Here is a 21,257-nt window from a genome sequence, read left to right as displayed (position 1 = left end):
ATCTTTTCACTCAGGCAAAAGACCCAATGGGCAAAGCATCCTGTGATGGGAACCAAAACTACCCCCTTGAGCACTGACTGCCCTGACTTCAGCAAGCCCCCACATGACTGACTCCAAAACCGTGACCGACCTGATCTTTACCGCCCACCTGCACAAACTCACCAATCTTTGTCCCACATCTTCCTTATATGAACCTGCCAGTATTTTCAGCACATTGGAGACAGCCTTTGGGATATTAGTCTGCTATTTTCCCAGCATGGTCCTCACTGATATAAATTCCTGTCTTGTTTCACCACCACCTGTCTTTCCGCCTTTGGATTTTGCCAGCAGCAAAGGGCTCAACCTGGTCTGTTTGGGACCTCCAAAGCCATGTGCTCCTGCACCCCTGGGCCCTAATTACAGTTGCACAATTTTGCAAATACAGTAAAAACTACTGAATTATAAATTTTAAAGCGTGAATTTTATGGTAAGTTAGTTATATCTCAATAAAGTTCTTCTTTAAAAAATCATTTACTCATCTGTACACAGGGCTCTAACCAAAGCCCAACAAATAGATTGGAAAAATTTTAAATCATGTCTCCCTTTTGCCTTTCCTATGCTAAACTTACTCAGATTCTTCAACCATTTCTTTAGACCATGATGTCCACATCCCTCTCATCCTGGCTGTTGCCCTAAAGTCAGACAGGATACGAAGTCACAACCTTTTCATACAAAGTTTAATAAAAGATTGTAAGTATTTGGAAGTAGATAAGGGAACAGGGCAGAAAAGCTAGATAGTTTACTAGCTTTTCATGATTTGGCTAAATATAATTCATTCAAGGATAGTGTATTACACAAGACATTAAAGTACCAAAAGACATTCCACAACCAAATACAGATAACAGGTACTGGGGTAACTAAAAGTCTGTATACCAGAAATGCTCTAAAGTTGTATTAACTAGAGTCCTGTTGTTCCAAGAACAGAAAAGCACTAGAATCCAAACTAAATATAACAGCCAGGGGTCATTAAATATAAATGACATTTTAAAATGCACTCTCATGTAATCATTCCACTGATAAGGTTACTTCTAAATTCAATTCGACCTAGACAAGGTTGAAATTCCCTTGCCATATGCTGTTCTTGCCTCAGGACAGTCTTTTGTATATATAACAGTTACCATGCTGTGAGTTTTTTACTTAATGCCTATCATGCTCATTCGATTGTACAGGGTCATGAAGGTTGGGATCCTATCTGTTGTGTTCATCTCTGTATCCCAGCACCTAACCTAGTGTTTGGTACACAGCTGACTCTCAACAAATGTTCAGTCAAGCGGAGATTGATCTTTGAGCTCTGAATCAGGCAAATGATAGCAAAAGAAATTATGAAGACAAAGAGGAACATGATACAGTTTGAGGAATTTGTGGGCTAATTGGGAGATAAGCATATAAACAGGTAATTACAAGTTTTTTATAAATAGGATTGCTAGAAATCCTTTCCAACAGGTATTAAAGTCTTGATTCTGTATTAATAATGTTACAAAATTAAACACTCCCTAAATCCAAAAGCTCAGAGTCTAATCAACAGAGTAAAAAATCAGTGATTCCAGTGTTATAAAACAGAATAAAGCAACACGGATGTACAAAAGAAGCACACTTAAACAAGTAAGATGTGGGGGTGGGAGTGGGGATCCTGGGAGAGACTTTTTTTTAAGTTAAAAAAATTTTTTTAATATCTACTTATTTTTGAGAGAGAGCGCAAGCGGGGAGGTACAGAGAGACAGGGAGACACAGAATTCGAAGCAGGCTCCAGGCTCCAACCTGTCAGCATAGAGCCCGTCACGAGGCTTGAACCCACAAACCATGAGATCATGACCTGAGCTGAAGTCGGATGCTTAACTCACTAAGCCACCCAGGCGTCCCTGGGAGAGATCATTTTTAAGCTGAGTTTAGATGGGATAGGCAGGGGTTAGCTAGACAAAGGCATGGGGACATTCCAGGCAGAATAACAACAAAGGCACAGAAACACCTGTATATTACACAGGATGTGATTAGACAGTTATAAGCAGTTTAGGATAGCTGAAGCAAAACGAAGTAGATGCAAATGACTGAAAAGATGCAATGGGTGTTGAAAAAGAAAAGTTGGGGATGATATTAACACAGCTACTGGAAAGATTAACACAAACTGGAAAGAAGGTAGTACCATTTCCTGGCATCGGGAATTCAGAAGGAAAAAACAGACTGAGGGAATAAGATGATGGATTTAGTTTTGAACATGTTGAGATGGTTAAACAATAGCCAACTGGAGAAGACAACTGGCATTTCACAGGTGGGAACCGAGCAGAGATTTCACATTGGAGATATGAATTTCACAACACCATTCTTTGACCATTACCTCATAATTGTGCAGATTTTAACCCTACCTAGCACTTCCATACCAATGATTCTTCATTGAGACCTCCAATTCTTTAAATCCACCACTTTTTCCATCATCACCCACCACCCCGACTTCCTCACTCCTTCTTGATCATGACCTTCCGTACCTATCTACTTCCATCAATCTCATTTGGCAATACCCAACCCCTGGTTAACCCAAATATTCACAATCTCTGTACTGCACCCAAACTAAATATTCCTACTAAAAATGAAAAGCCTCTGCACTTACTGCTCAATTTGCCTGAAATGCTCATCCGCTAGCTATACTGTACAAATGAAGAAATTGGTAAGGAGACAATGAAGTTCCTGAGTCTTTTATACAAATAGTCTGCGAATTCATATTTCTACCAAAAGTTATTTTTTTCCTTTTTAAAGTTTATTTATTTATTTTTGAGAGAGAGAGAGAGAGAATGCAAGCAGGGGAGAAGGACAGAGTGGGGGGGGGGGACTCCCAAGCAGGCTCTGCACTGTCAGACCCTGACATGGCGCTTGATCTCACAAATAGTGAGATCATGACCTAAGCCAAAATTAAGAGTCGGACACTTAACTGACTGAGCCATCCAGGCGCCCCAAAATAGTTAATTTTTAACATACATAATACACTAAAAAGAAATCTCTTTGCTTTAAGGTCCCATTATCATATCAAGAGAACAGCATAAAGAACCATCATTATTCATTATTCCTATTTCATTATTCATGAAATTAGGTAATTAAAGATCTCAAAGTTTCATGGTGATATCTTTTCCATGAAATAGAGTAAAAGAAGTGATTAATATATATTTAACTCTGGTGTGGGCTTGATTTTATAGCAGAAACTATACAGACAAATTTGGAAGAATGAGAATTCAATTTACCAATACTTACTAAATATCTACTAATTTTAGTAGACATAAATATTTAGGATGTTTATAATATGAGGTAGACATGAAAAGAACTAAAAACTGGCTAAATGTTAAGAGGAACTTTTTTCCTTTAGGACATGAGATAGGTGAGTACTGTAAGAAAAAAGAGAAAAATAATATTTGAGAAAAGCAGGGAAGGACTCAAGGAGAAAGTCTGTTTTCAGTTGAGCTGTGGAGAAATGAGATATGGAAAAAAAGCAGTCTACTGCTACAGGGAGGGGCATTAGAAACAGGCATGTGCAAAAACATATAGAATGAATAATAGCTATAATCAAAAGACTCTTGAAAACCAAAGAAGTATAAATTAACAAAGTTCAGATAATCATCTAAGCATCAAGTGGATGAGGAATGAGAAAGTTATATGGGATGGGAAGACAGTTTCACACTCAGTTATAAAGGATACCTCTGTAACTCAGGTTCACATGTTGACATCCTTACCACAGCCACTTAACAGGATGAGTACATCCTGAGTATGAATGTTTCATGGCTTGTGAGCTCAGCATGTGAACTGATGAGATGACCCACAGGAGTGAGTTTAAGATTGCTCATACCAATCACAAAGCAAACAATCAAACTAGAATAAAATCAACTTGAAGTGTAAGCTGATTCCTCCTTGTCCCCACAATGGAAACAGCTGATTTTTTCTGATTAAAAAAAGTAATAAATACTAGTTTTTTGGATCTGAATAAAAGACAAACTTAAAGAAGAAAATAAAAATTAGCAGAGATGGCCACTGCTTATTAGTTGAACACTGATGTATATTTTTCCTGCACACACATGCATACACATTATAAAAACCTGGAATCACATTCTACTTTCTGTTTCATAACCATTTTCCCCCTTTTAACAACATGGTGTAAAGCTTTATCATCAGTTTTAAAAGCTGTACAGTATTCCATTGTTTGGATGATTCATAATTAATTTTACCCTCAGTTCATTGCCAAGGTCCATTATATCCAGTTTTAATTTTTAAGTTTCTTTGTTGAGCAATGTGTCGTTATATTGAAAGAGGAAGTTTTTTTAAATTTTTTTTTAAATGTTTATTTTTGAGAGAGAGAGAGAGAGAGACAGAGTTCGAGCTGGGGAGGGGCAGAGAGAGAGGTAGACACAGAATTTGAAGCAGGCTCCAGGCTCAGAGCCCGACACAGGGCTCGAACCCACGAACTGTGATGTGAGATCATGACCTGAGCCGAAGTCGGACGCTTAACCGACTGAGCCGCCCAGGCGCCCCGAAAGAGGAAGAATTTTTAAAGAAAATTTTAATTCCAGTAGAGTTAACATACAATGTTATATTAGTTTCAGGTGTACAATATCGTGATTCAACAGTTCCATCCATTACTCAGTGCTCATCAAGATAAGTGTACTCTTAATCCCCATCCCCTATTTCACCCACCCTCCCAACCACCACCCCTCTGGTAACCATCAGTTTGTTCTCTACAGCTAGGAGTCTGTTGTTGAGCCGTTTTAACTATTTCTTAAATTAGCACTTCATGATTTATACTTTCTTAAAAGTTATATTAGTTTCCTAAGGTGGTCATAACAAATTACCACAAAGTGCTAGGCGTAAAAGCATACACATTTATTCTCTCACAGTTAAAAATGCTAGAAATCTGAAATCGAAGTGTTGGCAGACCCATGCTCCTTGTAAGGTTCTAAGGAGGAACCTTCCTAGTTTCTGGTGCCTCTCAGCAATCTTTAGTATGCATTCCTCAGCATCACTCCTATCTCTGCTTCTGTCTTCACATGGTCTTCTTCCCTCCATGACTATCTCCTCCATGTCTCTGAATCCAAACACCCTTATTTCTTTTGAAAGATAAGAGTCAGTGAATTTAGGCCCACCCTAATCCACTATTTTAATTTGATTCTATCTGCAAAGATCTTTTTTCCAAATCAGGCTGTATTCAAGGGATTTCTTTTTGGGGTACATTAATTCAAGCCACTACAGATGTCATCCAAAAGACAGAGAAATTTGTACCACTTTGTTCAAATAGAATAAAACTAACTGAATCCTTTCATGAACCTAAGATGCATATAGGGTTTAGTGATCTTATTTTCCCTATATATTTAAAACATTTTGCTATTTCATCATCCTATAAATTATTTCATTACTCATCAATTACTCCTAATTAGGTTAAAAAAGAGTAAAATATTGAAAATAGAAGAATGGTGGGTGCCTATGACAGACACATAGTGGATAAGAGGAAGATACAGAATGAGATAAATCAGCACCATTATATCATCCTCAATTTTCTTACCGCAGTACACACAGAATTGTGTCATCTGTAAGAAAAGCCTGGAGACAGTATTGTTAAAGTCTTTTTGTAGTTTTCAGAGAACACAGTTGAGAATTGAGATCTTTTATTCTTCACTCACAATGACAAAGAGAAGAAAAATGATAAAGATGCTTCATAAATATTAGGCAAGCCAGGAAATGAACGCAAAGAGACAGATAGTAAAAGCTAGTCTCTAGTAATAATGGTAAAATTGGTTGTATATAAGTGAAATCTCAGACAATGAGCCTACACAGATAACGATATCCTAAATGAATTTTCTCAAACCCAAGAACTGATAAGGGAACAATACATTTTTAAGGGCAAAAAGGAAACATGATATTTTTATCCAATTAGTTATTCTACAGTTACGACTTCATCATGCAATGATATGCAACAAGAACTTGGATCATACCATTCTGCTGAAAGGGTATGCAACAATATTGTTTCATCATTTGTGCATAAGAATTTACTTGATATGGTTAATAAATGAACAAAGGCTGAAGGCAAGGATGTATACAAGGGTGTTTGGAGGAAATAATATCATGTAGAAATAAAAGAAGTTAAGTGATTTGATAATTGGTGTTTACGAATCTAAAAATAAAAATATTTTGCAATTATAGATCAAAATAGATGGCCACACTTTCTTCAACAAGATTATGAGCTATCCTGTTTTCAAAAGTATTACTTTTTGATGATGAGAGTGCAAGAACCAGAAGTAATAATAAGCTAGACAATATTAAAGAAATATTTGAAATCGAGAATCTGTATTAAGTATAGATATATTTCTGGTTCATGCCATTGCAGTCAATAAATAGCTACATTCAAAGTGCTGTGTCTAGATGGGGTATTTTTAAAACCCAGAAAAGTGGGAATAAAAATTGAGGTTTGCTACCATCATCAAGACAATGAAAAACAACCCCAAGAATCAGAAAAAAAAAATTTGTAAATCATATATCTGATAAGGGACTTATATCCAGAGTATATAAAGAACTCTCACAACTAAATAATAAAAGACAACCAAACCAAAAAAAAAAAAAAAAAAAGAAAAAAAAAATGAACCAAAGACTTAAATAGACAGTCTTCCACAGAAGATATCCAAATGGCCAACAGGCACACTCACCATCAGTAGTCATTAGGGAAATGAAAATCAAAACCATAATAAGATGCCATTTTGGCACAATAAAAAAGACATACAGTACGTGTTGACAAGAATGTAATGCAGGCACTGTAGAAAACAGCCTAGCAGTTCCTCACAGTTCCTACCATGTGACACACAGGTTCCATTTCTAAGTACCTATCAAGAGAAATGGTCACACAAATATTTGCACTCAAATATTCACTATTCGCTATCACTATATTTGCTCTTACTAATAATAGCCAAAAAGTAGAAATAACCCAAATGCCCATTATTACCTGCTGAATGTATAAACAACTATAGTATACTCATATATGTTATTTGCCAATAAAATCAAATGAAATACTACTACATGCTGCAATGTGTACAGACATTGAAAATATTATGCAAAGTGGAACAAAATATGATATACTATGTATTTCATTTGCATGAAATATCCAGAATGGGCAAATGCACAGACACATAAAGTAGACAAGTGGTTGCACGGAGTGGGAGGGAGGATAGAGGGTAAGTGCTAATGGGAAAAAGTTTCTTTTTGGATGACAAAAATATTCTTAAATTAGATTATGGTGATATTTGAACTGTGAAAATACACTAAAACCCACTGAATTGTATCCTTTAAATTGATAAATTTTATGGTAAGTAAGTTATCTCTCAATAAATCAGTCTGTAAAAATTTGGGTTTGCTATGTTTAAATTCTTATTAAAATTCTAATAAAGTTGATTTTCACTATTTCTTTATTTTTGCTTCTGAAAATTATTCAGAAGATGGCTTAAAAATATTTATTAAAAATAAGGTGAATTATCCCCAGATGGTAAAAGGTGATGACTATTTTCTTGGTACAGTGAGGGTTAATCAAGCTTCCTAAATGGATATTTCGATTAGTAATTTTCCCTAGAGTAAATAAAGTTGCTTTCAACATTTTTGTTTATACATCTTTACAAAGTTGTAAGATCATTCTCTTAAGAAAAATTCCTAGACATGAAATCCTTGGTAAAAGGTATTTCTATAGAGAGGCTCTACCAATTTACATTTCCAACAGCAATGTTCAAGAGGAAAACATGTTTTATACTGAAATATGCTTGCCTTCATAGCTTACTAGAAAAATACATAATAAGGAAAAAACACCTGTTAACAAAACACCAAAAGCAAAAAGTAAAAGCAAAACAAAACCAACAAAAGAAAAACAATAATAATCAGGGGTGCCTGGCTCAGATCATGATCTTGTGGTCTGTGAGTTCAAGCCCCGCATCCAGCTTTGTGCTGACAGCTCAGAGCCTGTAGCCTGCTTCAGATTCTGTGTCTCCCTCTCTCTGCCCCTCCCCTGCTCATACATTCTCTCTCTCTCTCTCAAGAACATTAAAAAGTAAAATAAAAATAAAATAAAATAAAATAAAATAAAATAAATAAAATAAAATAAAATAAAATAAAATAAAAAACCAATAATAATCAAAAGCTGTTTCAAATACATGAGGTTGAATATTTTCCTTATTCTGGCTTTAACTGATAAGAAATGTAAATTTTTATCACATGACATTTCTGAACATAGGTTTTGCAATTTAGTATTCCTAATTTTCTCAGAATAAATATGTCATGTATAAGTTATATTTAGAGGCAGAATATGATAAAAACACTTAGCTTTCTCTTATTTAAAAAATGTATTTATAGCTGTGTCTACTGAGGGTGTAGAAGCAATAATCCCCCTAGAGCAGCAAGATACCCAGTGACTGAGTCTTGGTTTCTAAAATAACACTTTCCAGTAAAAGGAACCAAGTCTCTGAAGAAATGGCTGATTCTGGGTCTGGGTAGGGAAAATTAAAAACCTAGGATAAATGCCAAAACTTGGGAGCAACCAAGGTATCCCTCGGCAGGTGAATGGGTAAACTATGGTCCACCCAGATAATAGAATATTATTCAGCACTAAAAAGAAATGAGCTACCAAGACCTGGAGGAACCTTGAATGTATACAACACTAAGTGAAAGAAACCAATCTTAAAAGGCTACTTACTCTACGATTCCGACTATAGGACATTCTGAAAAAGGCAAAACTCTGGAGGCAGTAAAAAGAACAGTGGTTGCCAGGGATTAAGAGGGAGGGAGTGATGAATAGGAAGAGCACATTTAGGTCTTTGATCCATTTTGAGTTTATTTTTTGTGAATGGTGTAAGAAAGTGGTCTCGTTTCATTCTTCTGCATGTTGCTGTCCAGTTGTCTCAGCACCGTTTGCTAAAGAGACTGTCTTTTTTCCATTGGATACTCCTTCCTGCTTTGTCAACGATTAGTTGGCCATACATCTGTAGGTCCAATTCTGGGTTCTCTATTCTATTCCACTGGTCTATGTGTCTGTTTTTGTGCCAATACCATACTGTCTTGCTATTACAGCTTTGTAGCAGAGGCTGAAGTCTGGGATTGTGATGCCTCCCGCTTCGGTTTTCTTTTTCAGTATTAAAAATAGAACTACCCTACGACCCAGCAATAGCACTACTAGGAATTTACCCAAAGGATATGGGAGTGCTGATGTACAGGGGCACATGCCACAATGTTTACAGCAGCACTTTCAACAATAGCCAAATTATGGAAACAGCCTAAATGTCTATCAACTGATGAATGGATAAAGAAGATGTGGTTTATATCTACAGTGGAATATTACTTGGCAAAAATGAGAAAGAATGAAACCATGCCATTTGCAGCAACGTGTATGGAACTGGAAGGTATTATGTTAAGTGAAATAAGTCAGTCGGAGAAAGACAGATATCATATGTGTTCACTCATATGTGGAACTTGAGAAACTTGACAGAAGACCATGGGGGAAGGGAAGGAGAAAAAAAATAGTTACAAACAGAGAGGGAGGGAGGCAAACCATAAGAGACTCTTAGAGAACAAACCGAGGGCAAATGAGGGGTTGGGGGAGAGGGGAAAATGGGTGATGGGCATTCAAGAGGGCACTTGTTGGGATAGGCACTGGGTGTTGTATGTAAGCAATGAACCATAGGAATCTACCCCCAAGCCCCCCAAAACCTCCCCAAAACACTGTACACACTGTATGTTAGCCAATTTAACAATAAATTATATTTTTAAAAAATCTAAAAAATTAAAATCACCTTTTTGCACCAAAAAAAAAAAAGGGAAGGGGAAGAGCACAGAGGACTTATAGGATAGTGAAACTATTCTAAATGATACTATAGTGGCAGATACATGCCATTATTACACATTTGTCCAAAACAATAGAATGTACACCACCAAAAGTGAATCCTAATGTAAACTACAAACTTAAGAGTATTAATAATGTGTCAGTGTAGGTTCACTGATCTAAATAAATAAATAAATAAATAAATAAATAAATAAATAAGGGGTATCTTACAGTACCAGAGAATAAGGAAGTACTCAAAAAACAAAATGATAGGGGGAAGTCAAAAGGATATGAGAATTGATGTGAATGAGTTGCCAACAGCTAAAACTATGACAGTTTGAACAACAAAATATGTAACAGAACTAGAGTATAACCCAACCTATAAAATAAATACATGAGTCCCTCCTGATATAAGTGAGTATAAAAATCACTAAGAGGGAAGTGGTAACAAATGTTCCATACAGAAGAATTCCAAATACCCTACCTTCCAGGAGGTGATGCTTAATTCCATCTCCCACCTCCCTAGAGTGAGGGTGGGCTAGACCTGGTGACTTACTTCCAAAGAACAAAGAAAGGGAAAAATAGTATATTTTCAGTGGAGAAACCCAACAGACACTATTTTAGCCAAGTAATAAAGTTAATAATATTAATCTAATAAAGGTTAACATGGATGTCACATACCCCCTGATATCAGATCACTTCACCTCTATAGTACTCTTTCCAAAAACCCATATAACCCCAGTTTAAATATGAGAAAAACATTACACAAATCCAGACTGGGATACATTCTACAAGTCATGAAAAAGAAAGAAAGACTGATGAATTGATACAGACTAGAAGAGACTGGGGAGGCATGACAAACTGGATCCTGGAAGAAGAAGGCACTGCTGGAAAACATGAAATCCAAATAAAGTCTGGAGTGCAGTTAATAGTAATGTATTAACATTGGGTTCTTAGTTTTGTCGGCTGTATCATAGCAATGTACAATAGTAAGAATGGGGGAAACCGGGCAAGAGGTATAAAAAAGTCTGCACTATCTGTGCAACTTTTATATATTTAAAAATTTCTCAAAATTAGAAAGTTTATTAAAAACAACAACAAAATTAAACTTTAATATGGAGCCATAAAACCACTAAATCAACATAGATATTTTTTTGAAAAATGTTGACGTTCCAAATTTAACTACCATTTACTCCATTTTGAAAGTCCACTAAATAGGGGTGCCTGGGTGCTCAGTCAGTTGAGCATCCGACTTCGGCTCAGGGGATGATCAGGTTTGTGAGTTTGAGCCCCGCATCAGGCTCACTGCTGTCAGCACTGAGCCTGCTTCAGATCCTCTGACCCCCAATCTCTCCCTGCTCACACTCTCTCTCTCTCAAAAACAAAACAAAAACAAAAATTTGAAAGTCTGCTGAATACAATGAAAGAAAAAGCAGAGGGAAGAGTAACAATTTTTCATTGGAGATTAAATCAGGCATTAATCTGAAACATGAGGTACTGCATATTAATAGTCCTAGAACTATGCATATTCAACTAGATACATTTGACTGACTTATTAGAAATACTTCAAAACACATTAAACAATACTGAACCTCCTCTTCTGCCAATTTAATCTTCTGTCAGGTTTCGCTGTACACTGTGTTCTATGGTTCATTTCACGTTACTGAGAAAGAGGGAACATATTTAATCCACTAGTTGGTATTATAATGGCAAACACTTGGTAAATTTATGTCTTTCACGTATTAGGACATTTCTGAGGGGAAGGTACTTTGCCATTAACTTTATAGATAAAAAAAAAAAAGAAAACCAAAAAATTAAGAAAGATTATGCAAAAAACTTGGATGTAAGGCCACAAGGTAAATAGTGTGTCCTTTCAATGGACTATGAGGACACAGACCCATTCAAATGTTATTTAATTGCTTATCAGAAAGTACTCTGCTCTATTATTCTATTTACTATTGAATTAAATACCCCAGATTAAGTAAATTTACATGTTAACTTGTAGATTTTTGTCTAGTAGAGCTGCAAATCATTTGTCAGGTAGAAGAGAAAATACCAAATTAAAGAAATGGTGTCTAGGACATTATTAACCAGTTTGTAACTACCCTAGTAATCTTATTCTAAAATTCCTTTCTTAAATTGCCTATGAATACACAGCTCTTCAAATGCTCTCTGAACTAGTCTTACTCCTTTACTTGTTCCCTCAGTAATTAATGAATTGAATAAAATATTTGATACATGTTCAGTTTATATTTGTATGAGGCATGATTTTAATTTTTTAAATTATTTTTTAACGTTTATTTATTTTTGAGACAGAGAGAGACAGAGCATGAATGGGGGAGGGGCAGAGAGAGAGGGAGACACAGAATCTGAAACAGGCTCCAGGCTCTGAGCTGTCAGCACAGAGCCCGACGTGGGACTCAAACTCACGGACCGTGAAATCATGACCTGAGCCGAAGTCGGCCGCTTAACCGACCGAGCCACCCAGGTGCCCCTTTAATTTTTTAAAATTATGCTTTGAAAGGCGTACGGAATTTTCCATGACATGCCTAACATGACCTTTTCCACACACAGCTCTGCAAATCCTACACTCTCACAGGGCTATTACAATAATAGGTTTTCTGCACAGTATTCTGATAGTCTTGTTAATTATCTGGTTATTAGACTTATAAAATAACAATTTCTGTCTCAAAGATAAATCAGAAAAAAGAATCTAAGTAAAGTATATGTTATTTTCAAGACCATGTGATCTGACTTCCAAGACTTTCTGATTTGTCATATGTCGCTCCTGATGGTTCTGTGGGTTAATTTTCTATATTTAAGCCAATTACTTAAAAAATTTTTTTCTTCCATCTGTTCCAGGTACTACTTTTTTTGTTTTTGTTTTTTTTAAATGAAAGGGGCTAATACCTGGCTCTGATGTGAACTAAAACTGCCTTTACTTTCATAAACATGATTAAGTACACATAAATTGTGAGATTTACGCAAAAAAAAAAAAAAAAAAAAAAAAAAATTAGCAGAAAGAAAAAAAATCACAACTTCATCTTTCCAGTATTATATTTTTCACTAAAACCAGAAGTCTAGACTACTGTATTTTTGGAAGAAACCTGGTTATTGTGAAATCTAAATGTACTCTGGTGAATTCAAGTGGACTAATTATAAACACTAATTTCAATTTTTAGGTTTTAGCATTGGGAAGAAAAGCATTATTTCACTCTTACACAACCCATAATCAGTAGTCTATTAAAGCAAAAGAGAAAGAAAATTCTGTACCCTGACATCACTTCTAGGTGAAGTTGTCCTGAAACGGTTAAGAAAGCAGGAACGTTGAAGAAATTCTCCTCAGGCACCTTAATTTTACTTGAAGGCTGCAAATGAAAAACACGAACCACAAAAAGCTATGAGATGTTTTGTTCTACTTTTTGCATTCACATACATGCCACAACTAAAAATTACAATGCAATTAAACATACGTGAGGACAAGTCATTTTCTTAAAAATGGAGGCAGTTCTCAGTATATTCTTAAAAGAGAAGATGCCTACTTGGAAAGTGCTAAGGTCAAGGAAGTTTGCTCTGTATTTCCAAAATGTACAACAACCAAAGGGCAAAGTACTTTTGTCACAAAATACATTTCTGCATAAAAAGTATTTCTGATTGATGGGGCGCCTAGGTGGCTCAGTCAGTTAAGCGTCCGACTTCAGCTCAGGCCATGATCTTGCAGTCTGTGAGTTTGAGCCCCGTGTTGGGCTCTGTGCTGACAGCTCAGAGCCTGGAGCCTGTTTCAGATTCTGTGTCTCCCTCTCTCTCTGACCTTCCCCCATTCATGCTCTGTCTCTCTCTGTCTCAAAAATAAATAAACGTTAAAAAAAAAAAAAAGTATTTCTGATTGAGAGACAAGCCAAAGTAAGAGATTATGAATTAAAATTTTTAAATGTGAAGAATTATATAATCTCTTAAAATTCTGACCTATGCTTGAGATTTGATTTTCTCAAGGGAATAGCCTCTAGAACATGTGTTGTCCTATTATTAAATTTTATTAATAATGCTTTTAATGCAGATTTTTATAAACACATTATAAACTTTTATTACATTATTTCACTTAATTTCCACCACAACTCAGAGGTAAGAAGAGCAGAACCCTATCTTTAAAAGATATTGGGAGCAACTGGGGCACCTGGGTAGCTCAGGTTTAGGTTAAGCGTCCAATTCTTGGTTTTGGCTCAGGTCACGATCTTGTGGTTTCGTGGGTTCGAGCCCCACGTAGAGCTCAGTGCTGACAGGGTGGAGCTTGCTTGGGCTTCTCTCTCGCGCTCTCTCTCTCTCTCTCTCTGCTCCCCCCAGCTTGTACTGTCTCTGTCTCTCTCAAAATAAATAAATAAACTTTAAAAAAAATATTTAAAAGACTGGGAGCAATTAGATTTAAAGATCTTTACAAATTTACAAAAGAGGGTGCTCATTCTATTTGAAACAGGTAGGAAACAAGCTAGGCAACATTTGTAACAAGCTAAAAAATTATCTGAAGGTCAACACAATTTAAATAGTATAAATTTAAGAAAGCTTCTGGATCCAGATATGACTATTATACTCACTTTTTGGGAAGAAAATTAATTTACTTATGCTTGTACCTCAAATTGTGCATTTGTTTGAAAGTGTTTTGGTGTAACAGTGCAGTTACTATAGCAATAAAGCCTATTTTATTTTGTTTACTTATATTTTGAGAGAGTGTGTGCAAGCAGGGAAGGGGCAGAGAGAGAATCCCCCAAGGCAGGCTCCATGTTCAGTGTGGAGCCCCACGACCATAGGATCACCTAACTGAGCCACCCAGGTGCCTGAAAAAAGCCAATTTTAAATACACAAGAGAGAATGTGAAACTCCTTTTAAGAGACTTAGTATCAAATACTGAATTACAGAAATAATGAAACAAAGGCCTCTTAGGGCACGTGGGGGGCTCAGTTGGCTCAGCATCTGACTCTTGATCTTGACTCTGGTCTTGATCTCATGGTCAGGAGTTTGGGCTCTGTGCTGGGCACGAAGCCTACTTTAAAAAAAAAAAAAGAAAGAGAAATGAAGGCATCTTATTTAATTCCATTGGTTCTAAAAATATTGCATATCATATATAGGCATATATGTATATGAATGAGAAATCTAGTGTAAAAATTACCAATTAAAATCATTCATTTATTTTGTAATTGCTGGTTATTTTTCAAACTTACTTTGAAACTGGTCCTAAACGTCCTATCACTGCTTTTTATTTTTTTTAATGTTTATTTATTTAGAGAGGTGGGGCAGGGGGAGAGGGACAGACAGAGAGGGAGAGAGAGAGAATCCTAAGCAGACTGTTCTGTCAGCATGGAGCCCAAACCCATGAACTGGGAGATCACGACCTGTGCTAAAAAGAAGAGTTGGGCGTTTACCCAAGTGAGCCACCCGGGCACTCCCCATCACTGCTTTTTAAAAATCCATCTCTGAATCCCATATTCACTGAAAGTACGTTGTTTCCAGGGACTTAAGTACTCAATACTAACATATTTGCCCTGACATGTGTTAGGATTTCAAATAAAAAAATATATTTCCTCACTCTTTACAAAGCAATTATGATTCAAATAAGGTCCAGCATATTTATAAGAATATTATACTTTCTCCTTTCTTTCACCTCTTTAGTCTATAATTTGTATTGATGTTTTACCTCAACTCCTCCTTAAGTGATTTCTCTCATTTCCTGTACATATAAAAAGTTTAGTTTTTATGACTACATTTTAGTCTTTCACTTATTAGCATTTGAACAAAAAGGAATCTGGTCCTCTTACATCTCTTTAATCCAACTTATTTAAATAGGTAAAACATGTCACTACTTCATTATGCCTTCCAATATCATATGTACTCACATACTGAAATTCATACTATGCTTTAAAAATTACTTCCTTTTATTTCTCCTATACACTACAGTTTATACATTACATTTTTTTTTTTAATTTTTTTAATGTTTATTTATTTTTGAGACAGAGACAGAGTGTGAACAGGGGGGAGCAGAGAGAGTGGGAGACACAGAATCTGAAACAGGCTCCAGGCTCTGAGCTGTCAGCACAGAGCCTGACGTGGGGCTGGAACCCATGAACCGTGAGATCATGACCTGAGCCGAAGTCGGACGCCTAACTGACTGAGCCACCCGGGCGCCCCTTAATGTTTATTCATGAGAGAGAGAGAGAGACAGAGAGACAGAGAGAGAGACAGAGCACGAGTAGGGCAGGAACAGAGAGGGAGACACAGAACTCTAAGCAGGCTCCAGGCTCTGAGCTGTCAGCACAGAGCCCAATGAGGGGCTCAAACCCACAAACTGCAAGATCATGACCTGAGCTGAAGTCAGATGCCCAACCAACTGAGCCACCCAGGCCCCCCACATTACATTGTTTTTTTTAAACTTCTCTATGAATTAAGTTAGATTACCTATACATTTTACTTCAGAATGTTAAAGAGACATTACAAAATATTTTAAAAAGGAATTACTGAGAGTGATGTTGGCAAACATGACAGGATGGGTACCTCTGAAGGACTGTCCCTCCACAGAACAACTAAAAATAATGAGTAAAAACTGTCAGAATCAACTGTGGGAACTCTGGAAAACAGTCAAAGGTTTATAGCAACCAAACACATGCTGAATTAAGAGAGAGGAAACTTAAAAGTGATAGACTCCACCCAACAACGGCAGACTGCACATTTGTCTCAAGTACACATGGAATATTGTTGAGGACACCATATCCTAAGACATAAAACACATCTCAATAAACTAAAAAAGACTGAAATCATACAAGTTTTTTTCCTTGGTCATAATGGAGTGAAACCAGAAACGTTAAATGGTGTAGTTGCTTAGGAAAACAGTTTGGTGGTTCCTTAAAAAGATAAAGAATTACTATACAACCTACCAATTCTACTCCTAGGTATATACCTTAAAGAATTAAAGCCAGGTAGTCAGGGCACCTGAGTGGCTCAGTCAGTTAAGCTTCCAACACTTGGTTTTGGGTCAGGTCATGATCTCAAGGTTTGTGGGTTCGAGGCCTGCGTCGGGCTCTATGTTGACAGCTTGGAGCCTGGAGCCTGCTTCAGATTCTGTGTCTCCCTCTCTTTCTACCCCTCCCCTTCCCTCTTGCACGTGCGTGCACTCTCTCTCTCTCTCAAAAATAAATAAAACATTAAAAAAAAAAAAAAGCCAGGTACTCAAATACATACATGTACCTTAATGTTCGTAACAGCACTATTTGCTATAGCCAGAGATGGAAACAATTCAAATGTCCACTAATGGATAAATGAATGAACAAAATTAATATATGCAAAGAATGGAATAATATTCAGCCGGAAGATGAAATGAAATACTTATATACACATTGAAACATGGCTTACCTTGAACACGTTATGCTAAGTGAAAGACATAAAAGGCCACATATTGTATGATCCCATTTATAAGGAAATGTCTCAAAGAGATAAATCCATAAAGACTGGTGAGAGCCATGGGTCTGGAGGAGGAAGGAGAAATGGCAACGGGCAGGAGTTTTCTTTTGGGGTAATGAAAATGTTTTGGAACTTGATACGGGTGGTAGTTATATAACATGATAAAAATGCATTAAATGCCACAAAATGTACCCTTTAAAATGGTTAATTATGTTATATGAATTTCACCTCAATTTTTTAAAAAGCATATATAAACAAGTAACTATTAGAGATGACAGGGTCAAAAACTAATAACACTGCAAATTTAAGATTTGTAATCTTCAATACTTGTTAGAAATGAAGAATAAAATATACCAATTATGCATCCAATTTGTGACTTTGCCAGTGGGTAGGACTTCTTTAACAAGATCCACCAAATCCAAATGATAAACTGAAATATGAACAATTATGTTTTAGTTTTTTAAAAATGCTTTTATTTATTTTTGAGAGACAGAGGCAGAGTGAAAGGGAGGCAGCGGATCCGAAGCAAGATCTGCACTGACAGCAGAGAGCCCAGTGCTAGGCTCAGACTTACAAACCATGAGACCATGACCTGAGCCAATGTTGGACACTTAACCATTCGACTGAGCTACCCAGGCGCCCTGACAAATTTGACATTAGCATTACGGATTTCTATTTAATAAAGAAAGTATATAAGCAAAGTCAGAAGAAGAATGACAGATTAAGAAGAAAATGTTTTCAGGGCACCTGGCTTGCTCAGTCAATAGATAATGTGACTCTTGATCTCAGGGTTGAGTTTGAGCCCCATGTTGGGTGTAGAGATCACTTAATAATAAAATCTTTCAAAAAAGAACAAAATATTTTCAGCATCTAATATTGACAAGTGATTAATGGACAGGATATATAAGGGCCTCCTGCCAAGAAAACAAGAAAATATGCTGCTTCCCAACTGGGCAAGGGATATGAAAAGAGATTTACAAAAAGGAAAATTCAAATGGCTGAGATGAAAGAGGAAACACTCAAATTCATTACAAATTAAAGAAATGCAAATGAAAATAAGGCATTTTAAGAAAAATTCATTACATTTACCAGATTGACAAACATTAGAAAGTTGTTTAATGTCAAGTGTAGGTGTAGACTCAGGGTACGATAGGCAGATTTCTAAGATGTACCCCAAGGTTCTCAACCCCAGCTTTATTTAGTCAACCACTAAGGCAGGAACTGCCAAGAAGGGATTTTGCAATTCAATTTCCAAATCAGAGAACACATGCAGTAATTTCTCTGACATCTGCCGTAGCAACATTTATCTAGATATGTCTACTGAGGCAAAGGAAAGAAAAGGAAAAAAACAAAAACAAAAACAAAAAAACCAAAAACTATTGGGACTACATCAAAATAAAAAGCTCTGCACATGGAAGGAAAAACAAAACTAAAAGACAACCTACTGAATGGGAGAAGATATTTGCAATAACATATCTGACAAAGGGTTAGTATCCAAAATATATAAAGGACTTATACAGCTCAACACACAAAAACCAAATAGTATTCCCATTAAAAAATGGGCAGAACACATGAACAGACATTTCTCCAAAGAAGACAACCAGATGGCCAACAGACACATGAAAAGATGCTCATCATCACTTATCATCAGGGAAATGCAAATCAAAACTACAATGAGGTATCACCTCATATCTGTCAGAATGGCTAAAATAAAAAACATAAGATACAACAGGTGTTGGCAAGGATGTGGAGAAAGAGGACACCCTCTCTTGCAATGTTGGTGAGAATGCAAACTGGTGCAGCTACTCTCGAAAACTGTATGGAGGCTCCTCAAAAAATTAAAAATAGACCTCCCCTACGATCCAGTAATCGCACTGCTGGGTATTTACCCCCCAAATACAAAAATACGAATTCAAAGTATACATGCACCCTTATATTTATTGCAGCATTATTTACAATAGCCAAACTATGGAAGCACCCCAAGTGTCCATCGACAGATGAATGGATAGACAAGATGTGATATGCGCGTGCGCGTGTGTGTGTGTGTATGTGTGTATGATGGATTTATTATATTGTAACAGTGGGATATTATTTAGCCATTAAAAAGTATGAAATCTTGCTATTTGCACAACATAGAGATACAGAGTATAATGCTAAGTGAAATAAGTCAGAAAAAGACAAATATCATGGGATCTTACTCATAAGCAGAATTTAAGAAACAAAACAAATGAGCAAATAAAAGGAAAAAAGAGAACCATAGAGAAAAGAACCATAGAAAACAAACTGATAGTTACCAGACAAGTGGGTGGGGGGAGGATGGGCGAAATAGAGGATGGGTATTAAAGAATACACTTGTGATGAAAAAAATAAAGCAACGAGCAAAAAATTAAAAAAAAAAATAAAGTGAGATGATACTTATTCCTCCTGCCTTACAGTTTATTTACTAAAAGGTCCCCCAAATACAAAAATAAAATAAACTTCCAAGTCAGATGGCCTCAAGATGTGGAGATTTTCTGGGTGTCCCCAACCTAACCACGTGAGCCCTTTAAAAGCAGAATTTTCTACAGCTGGTTGCAAAAGAGGAAGTCAGAGATTTGAAGAAGGGCAAGGATTCAACAAGCTGTCACTGGCTTTGAGAGAGAAGGCCACATGCAATATATTCCTCGATATATATTCCAGAAAAATTTTTATACAAGTCCATTAGGGAATACATTGAAGACCATTTACGCAGTACTTTTTTTCTGGGTGTAACTTGGAACTGGACACAACCAAAGAGCCCTTAACTAGAAGAATGAATAAGTAAAATGTAGCAGAAAAATACCACTGAATATTTTGTACCAATGAGAAGCAACAAATAAATGTACCTACGGGGACAGAATTTCAACAGAGTTAAATGGGAAAAAGTAAGAAACAGAACAAGATTCATGGTACATTATCATTAATGTAAACTAAAAGCACATATAAAAGATCACTCATATTTTATGAGACTATAGACACAATAAAAGATGACATATCAACAATATTAAAGTGAGCACCTCCAAAAGAGAAGAAAAAAGAATGGGAGAGGAGATTGGAATAAAGAGGAAAAAATAAAACAAGAAAGGGACTATGTTGAATTGTGTTTTGCCAGCTTGGCATTACTGTCCCCATCCAAACTAAGGGCTATGTTTCCTAAAATTCCCTTTCCTGCTTGGTTCCAGGTTATAGTTGGTCATCTACTATTGGAGAGGTAAGTGCAAAAGATTTGAGAGGAGAAAATAAAGCTCAAGTCGTGACTCTCAGAAGACTGTGGCAGTCTGCCCCAGTGACACACATATACTGAAGGGCTGGGTGATCTCTAGTTTCTAGCTTTTCTGTACTACTGACCAATGGTAGCTCTACGGCAACCACCAAGTGCTGTACTGCAATTACTACAGTGTTAGATTAGATTAGATTAGATTAACTGAATTAATGGCTTCAATTTTTCACACCTCTCTGTATTGGCACCCCTTAGTATATCACACCCTAATTCTGAGTTTGGCCATGTGACTCGTTTTGACTGATGGTATGGTAACAAAAATTTACAAAAATAGTAGCTATGCATTTCCACATTCCTTCTTGGACCTATGCTAGCAAACAGATCATGCCCTGATTAGGCATGTCTGAGAGACATGTGAGGTCATCTAGATTGGCCAGTTTCCAGCTAAACCATCAGCTAACCAGGTCCAACTGAGATCAGTATCACCCAAATGACCTGTAGACTCATAGGAAAGAATAAATGGTTTTGTTACAAAGTAATATGACACAAGTGCCTTGGGAAGACCCATAACGACAGTGCACCATGAATGAAAATTATGTTTAACTGAACTCCATATTGCTGAGATTAAAAGAATACACATTCAGAGGTGCCTGGGTGGCTCAGTTGGTTGAGTGTCTGCCTCTTGATTTTGACTCAGGTCATGACCTCACCGTTCTTGAAATT

The 21,257-nt window shown here is 36.5% G+C and overlaps 1 protein-coding gene across 1 annotated transcript in view; it reads right to left on the bottom strand.

The window, feature by feature from the left end:
- Window positions 1-21,257, bottom strand: part of NARS2 (asparaginyl-tRNA synthetase 2, mitochondrial) — a 134,322-nt gene that overhangs the window by 62,079 nt on the left and 50,986 nt on the right. The window contains 1 exon segment of the mRNA XM_030332825.1: window positions 13,127-13,221. Within this exon segment, the coding sequence (XP_030188685.1) occupies window positions 13,127-13,221 (95 nt within the window).

Source organism: Lynx canadensis, chromosome D1 (assembly GCF_007474595.2).
Source record: "Lynx canadensis isolate LIC74 chromosome D1, mLynCan4.pri.v2, whole genome shotgun sequence".
In the NCBI taxonomy this organism is placed as follows: domain Eukaryota; kingdom Metazoa; phylum Chordata; class Mammalia; order Carnivora; family Felidae; genus Lynx; species Lynx canadensis.
This window is presented reverse-complemented; position numbering and strand designations above follow the sequence as displayed.